The sequence below is a fragment of the Stegostoma tigrinum genome, chromosome 46, assembly GCF_030684315.1.
Source record: "Stegostoma tigrinum isolate sSteTig4 chromosome 46, sSteTig4.hap1, whole genome shotgun sequence".
Classification (NCBI taxonomy): Eukaryota; Metazoa; Chordata; class Chondrichthyes; order Orectolobiformes; family Stegostomatidae; genus Stegostoma; species Stegostoma tigrinum.
The window spans coordinates 1,226,373-1,243,033 of NC_081399.1; the positions used below are offsets into that span (position 1 = coordinate 1,226,373).

A 16,661-nucleotide genomic window follows, 5' to 3' on the forward strand; every position below is an offset into this window, starting at 1 on the left:
AACAGAAAAAGTAAAGGAAAGAATTTGCTTCGGTGTAACTGTGTCAAAATGTTTAACTAAATAATAGATCCAATAACTATTACTAATTAAATGTTTCAAATAGTAACCTCCCATACACACACCTTTACAATGGTAAATTCAGAAGAAAACAGATTGTCTCACATGCAACTCCAGCAGCAGGATGAGGAACCCCCAGTTTTAGCTGTGACCGAGAGAGGAGAAAAAAGCATATCTTCAAGAGCCCAGAGGCAACTGCTACTGAAACAGAAAATCCTGATGTTAACCCCACCTGTCCGGGCTGCTTCTGTAACATAAAATCCCCAAGGCCTCATTAGCTGGGTATTCAAAAGGCACTGCAGAGTCTGTTGGGCACCTCTGCCTTAAAAGATCTGTTCAAAAAATAAGCAGCACAAAAAGCCGCATTCTTACCACTCAAATTACAACAGTATATTAAAAATCATGAAGTGTATTGCTTTGAGCCTCGAATTATGAGAGCAGTCCCTAAATGTAGTTCTGTGAACGGGTTGATTCCAATGAGCACCCCCCAGAAGGTATACCAGATTGTTACAGCCATATGTACAAACCCTCCTTCATTCTGTTATTACACTTAGATCATTTGATGATGGAATCCAGACCAACCATTTCAGTCCTTCCTCAGAGAACTGATCGTGTGAGAGCCTGATAAATAAATCACAATAACCAGCGATAAGGAACAGCTTCTGAGATCGATGATGAGTAACAATATTCCTCATAGAATCACAGAATCCCTTTCGGTCCACACTGACCCTCGGAGCATCCCACCCAGACCCAACCCCCTGTAACCCACCTAATTGACATAACCCTGAACACTATGGGCAATTTAGCATGGCCAATCCACCTAGCCTGCACATCCATGGACTGTGGGAGGAAACCGGAGCACCCGGAGGAAACACACGCAGACACAGGGAGAGTGCGCAAACTCCACACAGACAGTCACCTGAGGCTGGAATTGAACCCGGGTCCCTGGTGCTGTGAGGCAGCAGTGCTCACCACTGAGCCACCTCTGTTTTTTTTTTGTCAAATGATTGTTTTTTAGTGTGCTTTTTGGGGGAAATGTTATATATCGGTGACAAATGGCCACCACTGGCCAGTACGCAGTTTCTTCAAAGTGGCCTCATAGATAGACAGGGTGGGGAAGACGGGGTTTAGCACCCTCCCCTTCATCAGGCAAAGCATTGTGTACACGAGTTGGGCGCAAAAGAAAATGTACACAGATGTTCACTAAACTAGAGGGTTTGAGTTATAAGGAGAGGCATGGCAGACTGGATCTATTCCTCCCTGGAGGCTGAAGGGTCACCTTGCAGAGGTGTGTAAAATCATGAGGGACATAGATACGGTGAATAGACAAGCTCTTTTCCCAAGGTTGGGGGAGTTCAAAACTAGAGGGGCATAAGTTTATGGTGACAGGGGGAAGATTTAAAGGCACCTGATGGGCAATTCTTTCACACAGAGGGTGGAGTGCGCATGGAACAAGCTGCCAGAGGAAGTGGTGGAGGGATTAAAACATTCTGGCGGGTTTGTGGATTGGAAGGGTTTTGGAGGGGTGGGGGGCCAAACATAGGCAAGTGGGAAAATACAGTTTGAGAAACCTGGTAGGCATGGACGATTTGGGACGAAGGGTCCGTTTCCGAGCAGTATGACCCAACGGCTCTACATATAATGCTATTGAAACATCCTAATTGTGATTGAGAAGGTAGTTGTTTGCGAGAGGTTTCCGGGGTATTGATCACATACTGGCAAAGAAGCGGAAATGAAGTCTTAATCAGTATGTTATGTGGCTTGGTGTAAAAAATTGTTTGAGTCGGCAAAGATGTGTGAGAAAGTGTTCCAGGTCCTTGCATTAGGTCTTCAGTACACCTGGTACCCTTCAGTTCCTGCTGTGATAGGTCGGGCCTTTTCTCAACATCAATTATCTCTTTTTATTCAGTGAATCCATGCAGATTAATTACAGAAAAAGAAAGCTTTCTCTTGGAAGAGCATCTAAATGATGAGCATTTAAGAACAAACTGACTTGATTTCTTTCATTAGTGAGTTACTGTGAATGAACTGGGGCAGTGCAGGAATAGACTTATCGGTCAGCCAGTTGGCGTGGTCACTATGTGGGTCATCGTTGCTGATGTCCAGTTTTGACAGCACAGCATTTTCATGGAGAGCAGAGATTAGGGTCTCCACACAGCCATCTGTGAGATTGTTGGATTTTAAACTGCATTGGTTCAAGAAAGAAAAAGACATAAGTTATATTTACCATAACATCAGACACAAACAAAGACGCAGAGGTCCAAATAAATTCTTCTGGCAAACAATCACAGTGAAATCCCATGCCAGTTGTAACAGTTTTCCCATTTTATATAAGATAGCAAAGTGTGGAGCTGGATGAACACAGCAGGCCCAGCAGCATCTCAGGAGCACAAAAGCTGACGTTTCAGGAAGGGTCTAGGCCCGAAACGTCAGCTTTTGTGATCCTGAGACGCTGCTTAGCCTGCTGTGTTCATCCAGCTCCACACTTTGTTATCTTGGATTCTCCAGCATCTGCAGTTCACATTATCTCTTCCCATTTTATAGTCTGTGCTTATGTGTAAATTATTACAGAATAATAGAAGTGAGAAGGTGACATTTGCTGGTAGTTACTAATATGGAATTCCAAATGCATGAGTGCAAATAACGTGTGTTGCTTGATATTTCAAACATAATTACTTATGACAGTCTCTGTATTTTGCAATGTTCTTCCTTCAGGATGGCAGAGAGACGTGTCACTCCCAAATTGCCCAGTTTATTCATGTTGAGACTAATAAAGAATAGAATAAATGAATAATTCATACGGCGAAATGAGTAGGATTGAGAATGTTTACTGAGCCCACTCTGTGTTGTAATGCTGTGTTGCATTACCTGAGCACTGTACATTTATGTAGCACCTGGTCCAGCTGATGGATTCCCTCGTCTCCAATACCACAAGCATCCAGATCCAGCTCCTCAATCTCCTGGACTGTCATTAATGCCTTTGAGAGGGCCATACGGTCAGATGGTTTAAGGGGACACTTTGTGAATCTTATTGTCTTCATTCGAGCTAGGACATCCGCCACCAACGCTGCATCTCCAAATTCCAGCAGACAGTACAAAATCTCGAGGAGCCCCTTTTGGATTCTCTCACTTTCCAAGTTCTGGATACAGCTGTTGAGTTTTTCTCTCAGCCAGTCAGATACACTCGAGGCCGATTGCGAATGTTGTTCGCGCTGGTAAAGCCAAGTCCGTTTCGCTGTATTTGCTGACAAGAGACCAATGAAAAAGCGTAAAATGAACTTAAATCTGTCATCAGCGCAGTTGTACCATTCAGTCAGCATTTTCATCACTTGGTCTGCTGGTGTATTTTGGGATTGAAACAGGGCAGCGACAAAATCCTTCAAAATGGAGTGAATGAAGACATAGCTAACACCATCATTGCCTCGAATTTCCATCATAAATGCAGAGATCCAATTGGATATAGGGAGCTGGCACTGCTTGAATTGGCTCTTTCAAACACAACAGTTTTGGTGCATATTCCCCAGTAGGCCAAACTACCCAATTTCAGAAGCATATGGTGAGCAATTATGTCTTCATAACAACATTTGTTCAAAAGACAAGTGAGGTAAGTGAGAAGTATCATCGTCCTGGTTGTAGCGGCTGGAGTAGGGCTTCCTTCTTTCAGCATTGAACACAGAACTGAGCAGAAGCGAGGATTATGGTACATGGTACGCAATGCCTCATCCTCCTCAATATAATCCAGGACATCTGAAGCAGGCTGCCCAGCTGCAGCGTGCTGTCGGAAATACTGCTTCATGGAGTCTGCGCCTAACCCCAGGATGTCGACAGCTCGGTGAGACCCAGCATTTCCAAGAGACTGCAGTTTCCATGGAGAGCTCGCCCCCAATACTGAGCAGCCCGTCAACAATTGCCCGTTTATCAGGCAACGTACAATGTGCGATATCTCACAGAATTCTTCGGGCCCTAAACTCTGAGATTCGTCATCGTTGCCACTGGGTGGCTGGCTCAAATCAATGGTTTTCTGCAGCAGATGCAAGTCATCAAATATGAACAGTATTTTCTCTGGCTCCTTCCACAGAAACTGTAACCAGTTTGTGAAATGCGGGAAGAAATCTACCACCAGGTCATTTAAGCAGGTTTGACCATCAATGGAATTCAGTTGCTGGACTTTAAATGGAAAGATCACATTAATCTCTTGGTACAGCTGGCCTGCCGCCCAATCATGGATAATTTTCTGTATCACTGTACTTTTTCCAAAACCACAGGGTCCAACAATGAGGGTTGTCCCAGAGAGTCGAGTTTCCTCGCAATGTTTTCCCAGTAAACGATCTAATGGTATTTCTTCCAGATGACCCTCGGCTTGCCTCCAAAATTCTCCACCTTCTGTACATCTGCTCCTCAATGCACCACCTGCTTGTTCCTGCTCATCCAGTGAAGCCACAATTGTTGCATTAATGCGACTTTCTCCCAGAGGAAATCTCCAAATTCTTCTGTTCTCTCCAGTGACTCTAATCTCCTGGTTCTGTTTGTGAAGGTAATCTTTGTGCTGCTGAATTAGCTCTGGAATAAAGATACTCAAAAGGCTTAAAGTTGTCATTTCCAGGAACAATATTTAACTCAGCATTATTACGGACAAAGTGCTGACCAATAAACTAGCAAAAAAAAGTATCCCCCTGTAAAGAGAGAAACTGTCGAGTCTGACCTTGTTATTGTGAAATCAGCCTTGGATCAATCATCTGGTTTGAAATCACCCTGATTTATTCCAGTTATTTGACATGGCCTTTCGTACAGGCAGGGAGTGGAGTGGCGGTAACGTCTCTGGCCATGCACAGCCCCGGGTTCATTGCCCTGGGATGTGGGTTCGAATCCAGCCCTGGCAGGTGGTGACTTTCACGTGTAATAAAAACCTGAACTTACATCTGATCTGGTCGACCATTTCAGCCTGGTTTATGGGAGGGAAATCTGCCATCCTGACCTGGTCTGGCCGATATGTGACTCCAGACCCACGACAATGCAGTGTTCCCTAAACTGCTCTCGGGGTGGTGGACAACAATGCAAAGACTACCCAGAAGCTCTGTACAGACGTAAGTATCTCCCCTCACAACAAATCACAGCATCTTTGTAAGAACGTACAAGCCAGGGGCAGGAAATTCTGCTCCTCCAACACCCGCTCCCCCCCGGCCAATTCAGTATAATCACAACTGATCTCAGCTTGACCTCAATTCCACGTGATATAAATATTGTCAAAGTCTAGGAATCCTGCAGCACGCAGACCCCTCCCCGCCACCAACGCAGGTCACTAACACTGTGTGCAGTTTAACAAACATCCCAGGAATGGGTTGTCCTCTCTCAGTACCATCCCAACCCCATCGCGATAACCATCCACAGAGACAACAGGCAGCAGAGGAACACCACCAGCTCTAAGATTCCCTCCAAGCTACTCACCATCCTGACTGACAAACATCTCACTATTTGTTCACTGTCACTTGATCAAAGCCCCATAACTCATGGCCAAACAGCCCAGTCCATGTCACTACATTCGGGAAAGCAGCTCACTCTCAGTTTTCCAAGTGCAGGGCAGTTGTTCGATGATAGACAATAACCCAACTGGTGAAGCACACACCCAATCAGCCAGTAATACATGTTCCAAACACTGGGACCTCAGGGAGAGACTGTAAAGCACCACCCACCACCCCCCCTCAGTTCTGCAGTGGGTGCAGTACAATGACTGTATCATTCACAATGCAACAGTGCAGCTTCACATTCGTGAGTCAGTGGCTCACGGAGGTTTCCATGTGCCATTCTGTTCCATATTCACATTTATAACATGGCCTGCCCAAGCTGGGAAGTATTATTTAACCCTTCTAGATGACAACAATCTTTTGGCTACTGGGTGCTATTGGGCCAGTGTATATTGCACACACCGCTTTGTCTCTAAACAGGCGTTGGGGCGCTAACTTCTTGAACTGCTGCAGTCCATTTCCTGTCAGTAGACCCAACAAGACTGTCAGGGAGGAAGTTCCAGGATTTTGTCCCTATTGCGCTGCAGAAAAGGGATGCCATCTCAAATACAGGATGGTGAATTCTCAGTAAAATATTCTGCAACAGATTGTGTTGAACTAGCCAATGCTAGTCTACTTCTGAGCATCACCATTTGAGGAGATAGGTAGGCATTTCAGGAGCTGTGCTGGATGGTGCAATGGGAGAGTGTGTGGGACATTACAGGCCTGAACAACCTGAAAACTGCATGAACAATCACAGACGTTCTGAGCTGATTTCTCAAGAAAGGATAGATTTCAAAAGCAACTCAGAGAATAATGTTTCGGGGATAGCAGGAACTGCAGATGCTGGAGAATGTGAGATAGCAAGGTATAGAGCTGGATGAACACAGCAGGACAAGCAGCATCAGAGGAGCAGGAAAGCTGCTGGATGAACACAGCAGGTCAAGCAGCATCAGAGGAGCAGGAAAGCTGATGTTTCGGGCCTAAAGAAGGGTCTAGGCCTGAAATGTCAGCATTCCTGCTCCTCTGATGCTGCTTGGCCTGCTGTGTTTATCCAGCTCTACACCTTGTGATCTCAGAGAATAATGAATTGGACAATTCTGAGCATGTCTGTCACTCAGAATGTCTCCAGAAAGAATTACACGATATGTCATTGAGAAGTCAGGTTTACAAATCAGTTTGAAACAACAGAACCATTCAGTCAAAAACTAAACACCACAACAGGGTGTGAGGCATCTACCTGTGACTGCAGCCACATTGCAGCTCTCATTCTCAACTGTATCCACCTCAGGAAGACGGTTAACGCTTACAGTTTCGTCAGATGCTAATGCATGCTGATTTCTGGGAGAAGCAATCCACTGTGTCACAATGTAAGTCACGACAATTAACATTGATACTGAAGCAATGACTGTGACTGTGAGGATGAAGATAATGATGCTTTGTTCTTTCATTATTGCTGTATCAGCAGTAAATTATAGAACAGGTGTTGAAATGTGGTTACTCAGATATTCATTTACAGTAAACGCCCTACTCTTTTCAAACAGAAGGGTAGTTTCCTCAATGATTTGGAACCCAATGTCCCTCTTTTGAACTCAAACTAAAGTTCTTTTGACTCATAAAATAAAAATGATGTCTCTCATCTCTCTCTCCATCAAATACTCCTGGGACAGGTATAATTAGGGCATTTCAATGCAGAGTAAACCTTCCTTTACTCCTTTGAGATCAAAGTAAATTTAAAGTTCCATCAGCTCCCTCCAGCAGGTACAACAAAGGGTTAAAAAAGAGGGAAATTGCTTCCCCTCAAACCGACCTCTTTGAACATTTCCGAGACAGGAGCAACAGGGGAATTAAAATCATAACTCCAAATACTGTCTTACTGATTCTAAAGCTTCCAATACCATTGATTCTGTGTAAATTCTGTACTGTTGTTATTTGATAGAGTTTGTTGCTTTCAGTGTTTTGTCAAAGGATAATTGTATCCAGGTTATTACATTCTGATGGTAAATCTATAAAAGACGTGTTTGAAACATGGAACATGCATTTATTGGAATAGGATGCAAATTCAGTCTGCATTAAATGTTCGAAATCCTGTTATGTTATTGAGACAATATCGAATGCTACTTTATATCCCATACAGTCGTTATTGATCCACTTTTCAAAACCTGTTTCTGAAATTTCAATCTTTGTTATTTTGAAAGGAATAAAATAAAGTTTTTGGCAGGAGCTAAGCGAAGTGATCTCACAACCAACAGATCAGATCTAAGCTCTGCAGTCCTGCTACATCCAGTGGTGAATGGTGGTGGTGGGCAATTAAACAGCTCACTGGAGGAGGAAGCTCCACAAATATCCCCATCCTCAATGATGGAAGGGCCCAGCGCATCAGTGTAAGAGATGAGGCTGAAGCTTTCACAGCAATCTTCAGCCAGAGGTGCCGAGTGGCTGATCCATCTCGGCCTCCTCCAGTGGTCCCCAGCATCACAGATACCAGTCTTTAGCCAATTCTCACTTTGCTGGAGGTTCCCGTGACCAGAACGAATTCTGAACAAGGCCTCACACTGAGAGTTCGGTGGCTGAGCTGACATTTCAGTTTCTGTACTTTCGAACCTTTCAGATGTTTGAAGCTTGCAAACTAAGGCAGACGTTGCTGGAATGTAACATCGTCTCCAGCATTTACAGTAAACAGGTTCTGGAATTTGTATTTTAATCAACTTCAAAGAGTTGTCTCGAATTCCTACCTTTCTCCATGTCTCTCTCTCTCTCTCTCTCTCTCTGTCCCACTTACGTTTAAAGTGATAGAATGCCACCCTCTGCTGGACTCCCCAGGCCACTGCACAAGCAGCTGATTTTTTTTTGGAGAAAAACATAAAACTTTGTCAACATCTCCCTGTACGTTTGTTTCGTTCTTCAAACAATGTCTTTGGAGACACAAATGCCGTTCTCCCCGATACTTTGCGATGTTGTCTATGAGATGTGAGGAAAAGGAGACGAACATGCCCAGTGCCAGTCTCACCTCCCGACCTTTGAATCCTTTCTCACTAAGAACTTATGAGGGTACATCAGAGGACAGTGTCAGCTGCAGAAAGTGGAATAAAATTCACCCTGTCTCCTCTGTAAACTGTTCACTCGGAGGTGCCTGGATACAGTTGTATTGGAAACACTGTACTTATTGGTTTTATGTCAGGAATACTGCTCAGGGCCAATCATTTCCATATCGCAGAGGGAGGGTATCATTTCTCCACATGAGCATGTTCCACACTGAGGGAGGTCAATACCACTGTGTGACTCTGTATGTTTGTGTGTGTGTGTGTGTGTGTGTGTGTGTGTGTGTGAGAGAGAGAGAGACAGAGTGTGTGTGTGTGTGTGTGTGTTAGAGAGAGAGAGACAGAGTGTGTGTGTGTGTGTGTGTGTGTGTGTGAGGGTGTGTCTGAGCGTGTGTGTGTCTGAGCGCGTGTGTGTGTGTGTGTGCGTGTGTGTGAGGGTGTGTCTGAGCGTGTGTGTGTCTGAGCATGTGTGTGGGTGGGTATGTGTATGTGTGTCAGTGTGTGTATGTGTCTGTCTATGTTTGTGTGAACGTGTCTGTCTGTGTATGTGTGCGTGTGTCTGAGTGTGTGTGCATGTGTGTATGTGTGTCTGCGTGTGTGTGACTGTTTGTGTGTATATTGTGTGTGTGTGTGTGTGTGCGTGTGTGTGTGAGTGTGTGTGGGGGGGGATGGAATTTGGGCACAACACCTTCGGAAGGACAGGCTGGATTTGGATGGAACGCAGCGCAGATTTACAAGAAAGGAAGCTGGACTTCAGGGGTTACATGATAAGGAATGATGAGACAAATGAGGCCTGTTATGTTTCAAATTTAGAAGGTTAACGGGTGAACTAATTTAAAATGTTGCCGTGTATGGAAGCTTTCAATTATGAAGAAAGTTTGATAGGCTGGGGCTTTTTTTCACTAAGTGTAGAAGGTTGAAAGGCGGCCTGATAGAAATTTATGAAATAATGAGGTGTACAGATACAGTTGGTGGTATTTTTGGTGTCTTTTCCCTAGGATGGGGGATCTGTAGATGATGTGGCACAGTTTTAAGGAGAGAGAAGTCAAAAAGACATGAGAGACAGTTTTCTGACACAGAGGGTGGTTTGTGGGTGGAATGAACTTCCTGAGGAAATGGTGAATGTGGGGACAGGAACAACACTTGAAAGATATTTCGATAAGTACATGAACAGGAAAGGTTTGGAGGGATGTGGGCCGGGCCTGGCAGTTGGGATAGGGTTAGCTTGGGATTATGTTTGGCATGGAGCGGTTGGGCCGAAGGGTCTGTTTCTGTGTTGTATGACTCTGTGACTCTACATGAAGAAATTGATGGTCCCTTTTACTGATTTTGTCATGGACAGATGCAACTGCAGCTGGCAGGTTGGTAAGGATGGGGTTAAGTCTGCTTTCCCCTCACCACCTGCCGCAGACCCAGCCCAGCAGCGGTGCCCTTTAGGACCCGACCAGCTCGATCAGTAATGATGCTGCTGAGCCACTCTCGGTGTTGGACATTGCAGCCCCCTCACCCAGAGTACGTTTCGTGTCCTTGCCATCCTCAGTGCTTCCTGAGTGTTGTTCAATACGGAGGAGCCCTGATTCATCAGCTGAGGGAGGGTGGTATGTGGTCATCAGTGGGATGTTTCCTTGCCCACGTTTGACGCTATGAAACTCCATGGGGGTCCGGAGTCAATGTCGAGGATTCCTCGCAACTGTATCCCACTGTGCAGCCCCCTCTGCTGGGTCTGTCCTGCCAGTGAGACAGGGCATACCCAGGGATGGTGATGGTGGTGTCTGGGACATTTTCTGTGAGTGTGACTAGGCCTGGCAGTTGCCTGACTAGTCGGTGAGACAGCTCTCCCAATGTTGGCACTAACCCCGAGACATTAGTGAAGAGGACTCTGCAGGATGGACAGAGCTATTCCTGCTGTTGTCTTTTCTGGGGCCTAGCTCGAAGTCTGTGATCTGTCTGGTTTCATTTTTTTGGGCGTTCTTACCAATCGATATAAATGCCATTCAGAGGGCATTTGAGAGTCGCCCCCATTGCTGTCGGTCTGGAGTCGCGTGTAGGCCTGACCAGGTGGGGACGGCAGATTTCATTCCCAAAAGGACTTTAGTGAACTGACAATAGGCAACGGTTTCATGGTCATCATTAAACTGTTAATTCCAGATATTTACTGCACTCAAATGAAACCATCTGTCACCGTGGGATTTGAAGCCGATTCCCCCGAACGATCCCTGGGTCTCTGAATTAACAATAACAATGCTATTGGCTCCCCGTGGAGTGTCACTGTGGCTCAGTGGTTAACACCGCTGCTTCACAGTGCCAGGTGGCCCAGGTTCAATCCCATCCTTGGATGGCTGTCTCTATGGAGTTGGTAAATTCTTCCTGTGGGTTCCTCCCGGGTTCCTCCAACAGTCCAAAGCTGTTCTGCTGACATGGAATGACTGCGCTAAACGGTCTACAGTGTCGAGGCTGGAAGGGGCAGGGATAGGACAAGGGGTGGGATGCTCTTGGGAGGTTCGACATGGGCTGAATGGCCTGCTTCCTCACTGTAAGGATTCCATGCTGAACTAATTCCAGCTTTTATTAATTGAATGCAATTTCCACCATCCACGCTGTGGGATTCAAAGCCAAGTCCCTGGGACATGACCAGAGTTTCTGCATGAATATTCTAGCGATCATGCCAATCGGTCTTTACCTCCTCATCACCCCTCACCATGCCCCCGAAGGATATATCCGGAAGGTGCAGCCTGAGAGTGTGGGGAGACAGGATCGAGCAGGAAACTCTGGAGTGAAATTGCAGAGAGAGCGTAGAGTAAAAGATTTATGGGAGACAGATATTCATGAAGCTGAGGCAGGCTCGGTGGTGTTAATAGGAGTGATCCCTCTGAGGCAGCGCTGTAATGTTAGACAGGGTGTGAAAACTCTGATTCAAGTCAAATGTATTGTTCGGTTTCCAAGAAATATTCAAATTCTTTAAGCTTCCTGCAGTCATGTCAAACACAGCGCATCAACATTTTCTTGCCATAAGCAGTTCAGACAAGTTCTGTTCGCATTGAGTGATGGAATATTGGACACACCTTCGAGAGCTGACAAGTCCCCCTCTCTCTGAGTCAGGTTCAGGCAGGTAGGCGAAGGTGACCTCATTCTCCCAAACTATAGGAACCAATCCTAGCACTGACCCTTCGACAGTGCCCGCTCCCTCAGCACTGACCCTCCGACAGTGCCCGCTCCCTCAGCACTGACCCTCCGACAGTGCCCGCTCCCTCAGAACTGACCCCCCAACAGAGACGGCTCCCTCAGCACTGACCCTCCAACAGTGCGGCGCTCCCTCAGCACTGACCCTCCGACACTGCCCGCTCCCTCAGCACTGACCCTCTGACAGTGCCCACTCCTTCAGCCCTGACCCTCCGACAGTGCCCGCTCCCTCAGCACTGACTCTCCGACAGTGCCCGCTCCCTCAGCACTGACCCTCTGACAGTGCCCACTCCGTCAACACTGACCATCTGACAGTCCCTGCTCCCTCAGTGCTGACCCTCCGACAGTGTGGCCCTCCCTCAGCACTGACACTCCAACAGTGCCCATTCCCTCAGAACTGACCCTCCAACAGAGCCTGCGCCCTCAACACTGACCCTCTGACAGTCCCTGCTCCCTCAGCACTGACCCTCAGACAGTGCCCGCTCCCTCAGCACTGACCCTCCGACAGCGCCCACTCCCTCAGCACTGTCCTTCCGACAGTGCCTAATCCAATAGCACTGACCCTCCGACAGTGCCCACTCCCTCAGCACTGACCCTCCAACAGTACCGCGCTCCCTCAGCACTGACCCTCCGACAGTGCCCACTCCTTCAGCACTGACCCTCCGACAGTGCCCGCTCCCTCAGCACTGACTCTCCGACAGTGCCCGCTCCCTCAGCACTGACCCTCTGACAGTGCCCACTCCGTCAACACTGACCATCTGACAGTCCCTGCTCCCTCAGTGTTGACCCTCCGACAGTGTGGCTCTCCCTCAGCACTGACCCTCTGACAGTGCCCGCTCCCTCAGCACTGACCTTCCGACAGCGCCCACTCCCTCAGCTCTGACCCTCCAACAGTCCCTGCTCCCTCAGCACTGTCCCTCTGACAGTGCCCGCTCCCTCAGCACTGACCCTCCGACAGTGCCCACTCCCTCAGCACTGACCCTCCGACAGTGCCTAATCCCTCAGCACTGACCCTCCGACAGTGCCCACCCCTTCAGCACTGACCCTCCGACAGTGCCCACCTCTTCAGCACTGACCCTCTGACAGTGCCCACTCCCTCAGTACTGACCTTCCGACAGTGCGGCGCTCCTTCAGCACTGACCCTCCGACAGTGCCTAATCCCTCAGCACTGACCCTCCGACAGTGCCCACTCCCTCAGCACTGACCCTCCAACAGTGCCTAATCCATCAGCACTGATCCTCCGACAGTGCGATGCTCCCACAGCACTGACCCTCCGACAGTGCGCACTCCCTCAGCACTGACCCCCCGACAGTGCCCACCCCTTCAGCACTGACCCTCTGACAGTGCCCACTCCCTCAGTACTGACCCTCCGACAGTGCGGCGCTCCTTCAGCACTGACCCTCCGACAGTGCCTAATCCCTCAGCACTGACCCTCCGACAGTGCCCACTCCCTCAGCACTGACCCTCCAACAGTGCCGCGCACCCTCAGCACTGACCCTCCGACAGTGCCCGCTCCCTCAGCACTGACACTCCGACAGTGCCCGCTCCCTCAGCACTGACCCTCTGACAGTGCCCACTCCTTCAGCACTGACCCTCCGACAGTGCCCGCTCCCTCAGCACTGACTCTCCGACAGTGCCCGCTCCCTCAGCACTGACCCTCTGACAGTGCCCACTCCGTCAACACTGACCATCTGACAGTCCCTGCTCCCTCAGTGCTGACCCTCCGACAGTGTGGCCCTCCCTCAGCACTGACCCTCCAACAATGCCCACTCCCTCAGAACTGACCCTCCAACAGAGCCTGCTCCCTCAACACTGACCCTCCGACAGTCCCTGCTCCCTCAGCACTGACCCTCTGACAGTGCCCGCTCCCTCAGAACTGACCCTCCAACAGAGCCTGCTCCGTCAGCACTGACCCTCTGACAGTGCCCGCTCCCTCAGCACTGACTCTCCGACAGTGCCCGCTCCCTCAGCACTGACCCTCTGACAGTGCCCACTCCGTCAACACTGACCATCTGACAGTCCCTGCTCCCTCAGTGCTGACCCTCCGACAGTGTGGCCCTCCCTCAGCACTGACACTCCAACAGTGCCCATTCCCTCAGAACTGACCCTCCAACAGAGCCTGCGCCCTCAACACTGACCCTCTGACAGTCCCTGCTCCCTCAGCACTGACCCTCAGACAGTGCCTGCTCCCTCAGCGCTGACCCTCCGACAGCGCCCACTCCCTCAGCACTGTCCTTCCGACAGTGCCTAATCCAACAGCACTGACCCTCCCACAGTGCCCACTCCCTCAGCACTGACCCTCCAACAGTACCGCGCTCCCTCAGCACTGACCCTCCGACAGTGCCCACTCCTTCAGCACTGACCCTCCGACAGTGCCCGCTCCCTCCGCACTGACTCTCCGACAGTGCCACGCACCCTCAGCACTGACCCTCCGACAGTGCCCGCTCCCTCAGCACTGACCCTCCGACAGTGCCCGCTCCCTCAGCACTGACCCTCTGACAGTGCCCAATCCTTCAGCACTGACCCTCCGACAGTGCCCGCTCCCTCAGCACTGACTCTCCGACAGTACCCGCTCCCTCAGCACTGACCCTCTGACAGTGTCCACTCCGTCAACACTGACCATCTGACAGTCCCTGCTCCCTCAGTGCTGACCCTCCGACAGTGTGGCCCTCCCTCAGCACTGACCCTCCAACAATGCCCACTCCCTCAGAACTGACCCTCCAACAGAGCCTGCTCCCTCAACACTGACCCTCTGACAGTCCCTGCTCCCTCAGCACTGACCCTCTGACAGTGCCCGCTCCCTCAGAACTGACCCTCCAACAGAGCCTGCTCCCTCAGCACTGACCCTCTGACAGTGCCCGCTCCCTCAGCACTGACCCTCCGACAGTGCCCACTCCCTTACGACTGACCCTCCGACAGTGCCTAATCCATCAGCACTGATCCTCCGACAGTGCGGTGCTCCCACAGCACTGACCCTCCGACAGTGCCTAGTCCCTCAGCACTGACCCTCCGACAGTGCCCACCCCTTCAGCACTGACCCTCTGACAGTGCCCGCTCCCTCAGTACTGACCCTCCAACAGTGCCGCGCTCCCTCAGCACTGACCCTCCGACAGTCCATAATCCCTCAGCACTGACCCTCCGACAGTGCCCACTCCCTCAGCACTGACCCTCCAACAGTGCCGCGCTCCCTCAGCACTGACCCTCCGACAGTGCGGCGCTCCCTCAGCACCGACTCTCTGACAGTGCCCACTCCTTCAGCACTGACCCTCCGACAGTGCCCGCTCCCTCAGCACTGACTCTCCGACAGAGCCCGCTCCCTCAGCACTGACCCTCTGACAGTGCAGCGCTCCCTCAGCACTGACCCTCTGACCGTGCCCGCTCCCTCAGCACTGACCCTCCGACAGTGCCTACTCCCTCAGCACTGACCCTCCGACAGTGCCCGCTCCCTCAGTACCGACCCTCTGACAGTGCCCGCTCCCTCAGCACTGACCCTCCGACAGTGCCTGCTCCCTCAGTACTGACCCTGAATTGCCCAGTTCATGTTTGCTGACCCAATCCTCTTTTTGTTTTAATCTCTTAAGTTGAACACAGTTGATTCTGACCCAAATATCTCACACCCAAACTGAATATTATATCTTCTGATGTCCTCTTACTAGTTCCTGGGAAATATTTTACTAGGGCTCATCCTTAAACCTGCCCTATTACACAACCCCATTACTCCCAACCAATGAATTTAGTGTTTTTGTTGACATTCGTCTCTCTTTCGTGGTCTGCCCTAGATCCTGAACTTTAATTTCTCCCTGTGGAAGAAACACCTTACATGCTGCAAAGAAGTTGGGTACTGTTGTCCTTGGAGAGAGGAAGGTGGAGAGGGAGCTCTGATTGGGATTTTCAAAGTCATGAGTAGGGGCTGGACAGAGTCGAATGGGAGTATCTGTTCCCAACGGAAAAAGTAACAAGAATGAGAGGGTGAGATCACAAGGTGTGGAGCTGGATGAACACAGCAGGTCAGGGAGCATCAGAGGAGCAGCAAAGCTGATGTTTTGGGTCACTGGTTCAGACCTGAACTGTCAGCTTTCCTGCTTCTCTGATCCTGCCTGACCTGCTGTGTTCGTCCAGCTCTACACCTTGTTGTCTCAGATTCTCCAGCATTGACAGTTTCTACTGCCTCTAAATTTGACAGGACCACAGATTTAAGGTGATGTGCAAACGAAGCAAGGGGGATGAGAGTAAAGTCTTTCTCACCCAGTGAGTGGTTAGGTGCGGAATGGACTGCCTGGAAATGTGGGGGAGGTAGGATCAATTGAGGCATTCAAGAGGGGCATTGGATGGTTATTTGGTTAGAACTGGGGTGTAGGGATATGGGGGGAAAGGCAGGGGAATGATGCTCGATTGTACAGCTTCTGCAGGCAGAATGGTCTCCATGTGCACTGTAAACATTCTTTGACAGAAAAAGAGAGGGAGATGGGGAGTGCCAAGTGGCTGTTGTAGTAAGGCAGTTTGGGAAAGAAAAAGTGTGTGGGCGAGAGGGAGATTAGAACATGAGATTGAGAAGGTGGGGCTGTGAGGCACAGAAAAGTGCTGAGGTGTGACAGATAGATCGCCTCCGGGACAGGGAAGGGTGGAAGGAGGACACTTTAAAAACTGTGGAACAGAGAACGAAAGAGAGAGACAGAGAGAACACGCTCAAGTCATTAGAGGGACAGAGAGGCCCAGACAGAATATGGAACAGGGTCAGTGCATTGTCGGAGGTTATGATGCCGTTCAGGCAGTTACTGAAGAAGTCCAGGATCTAGCCCAGAAGGTGAGTGCTTGTCGTTTTGCAGTTCCTCATGGATCTCACGCAAATTCCTGACTGGATCCACCAGGGTCACGCTGCCTC

General features: G+C 49.5%; 2 protein-coding genes across 2 annotated transcripts in view; one reads left to right on the top strand and one right to left on the bottom strand.

Annotated features, from left to right (window-relative positions):
• Window positions 1–828: 828 nt before the first annotated feature.
• On the bottom strand, window positions 829–10,254 carry LOC132207360 (NACHT, LRR and PYD domains-containing protein 3-like). The gene is made up of 5 exons (XM_059642767.1): window positions 10,107–10,254; window positions 8,294–8,519; window positions 6,799–6,899; window positions 2,926–4,617; window positions 829–2,242 (listed from the first exon to the last, which is right to left on the bottom strand). Exons 1-4 carry the CDS (start codon window positions 10,252–10,254, stop codon window positions 3,491–3,493), a joined length of 1,602 nt encoding a protein of 533 aa, XP_059498750.1. The 3' UTR covers window positions 829–2,242; window positions 2,926–3,490.
• A 6,102-nt stretch (window positions 10,255–16,356) lies between these two features.
• The window catches only part of LOC132207385 (cystatin-B-like), a 2,046-nt gene continuing 1,741 nt past the window's right edge, over window positions 16,357–16,661 (top strand). The window contains exon 1 of the mRNA XM_059642833.1: window positions 16,357–16,583. Coding sequence (XP_059498816.1) covers window positions 16,503–16,583 — 81 coding nt within the window. The 5' untranslated portion in view covers window positions 16,357–16,502. The remainder of the gene's footprint in view (window positions 16,584–16,661) is intronic.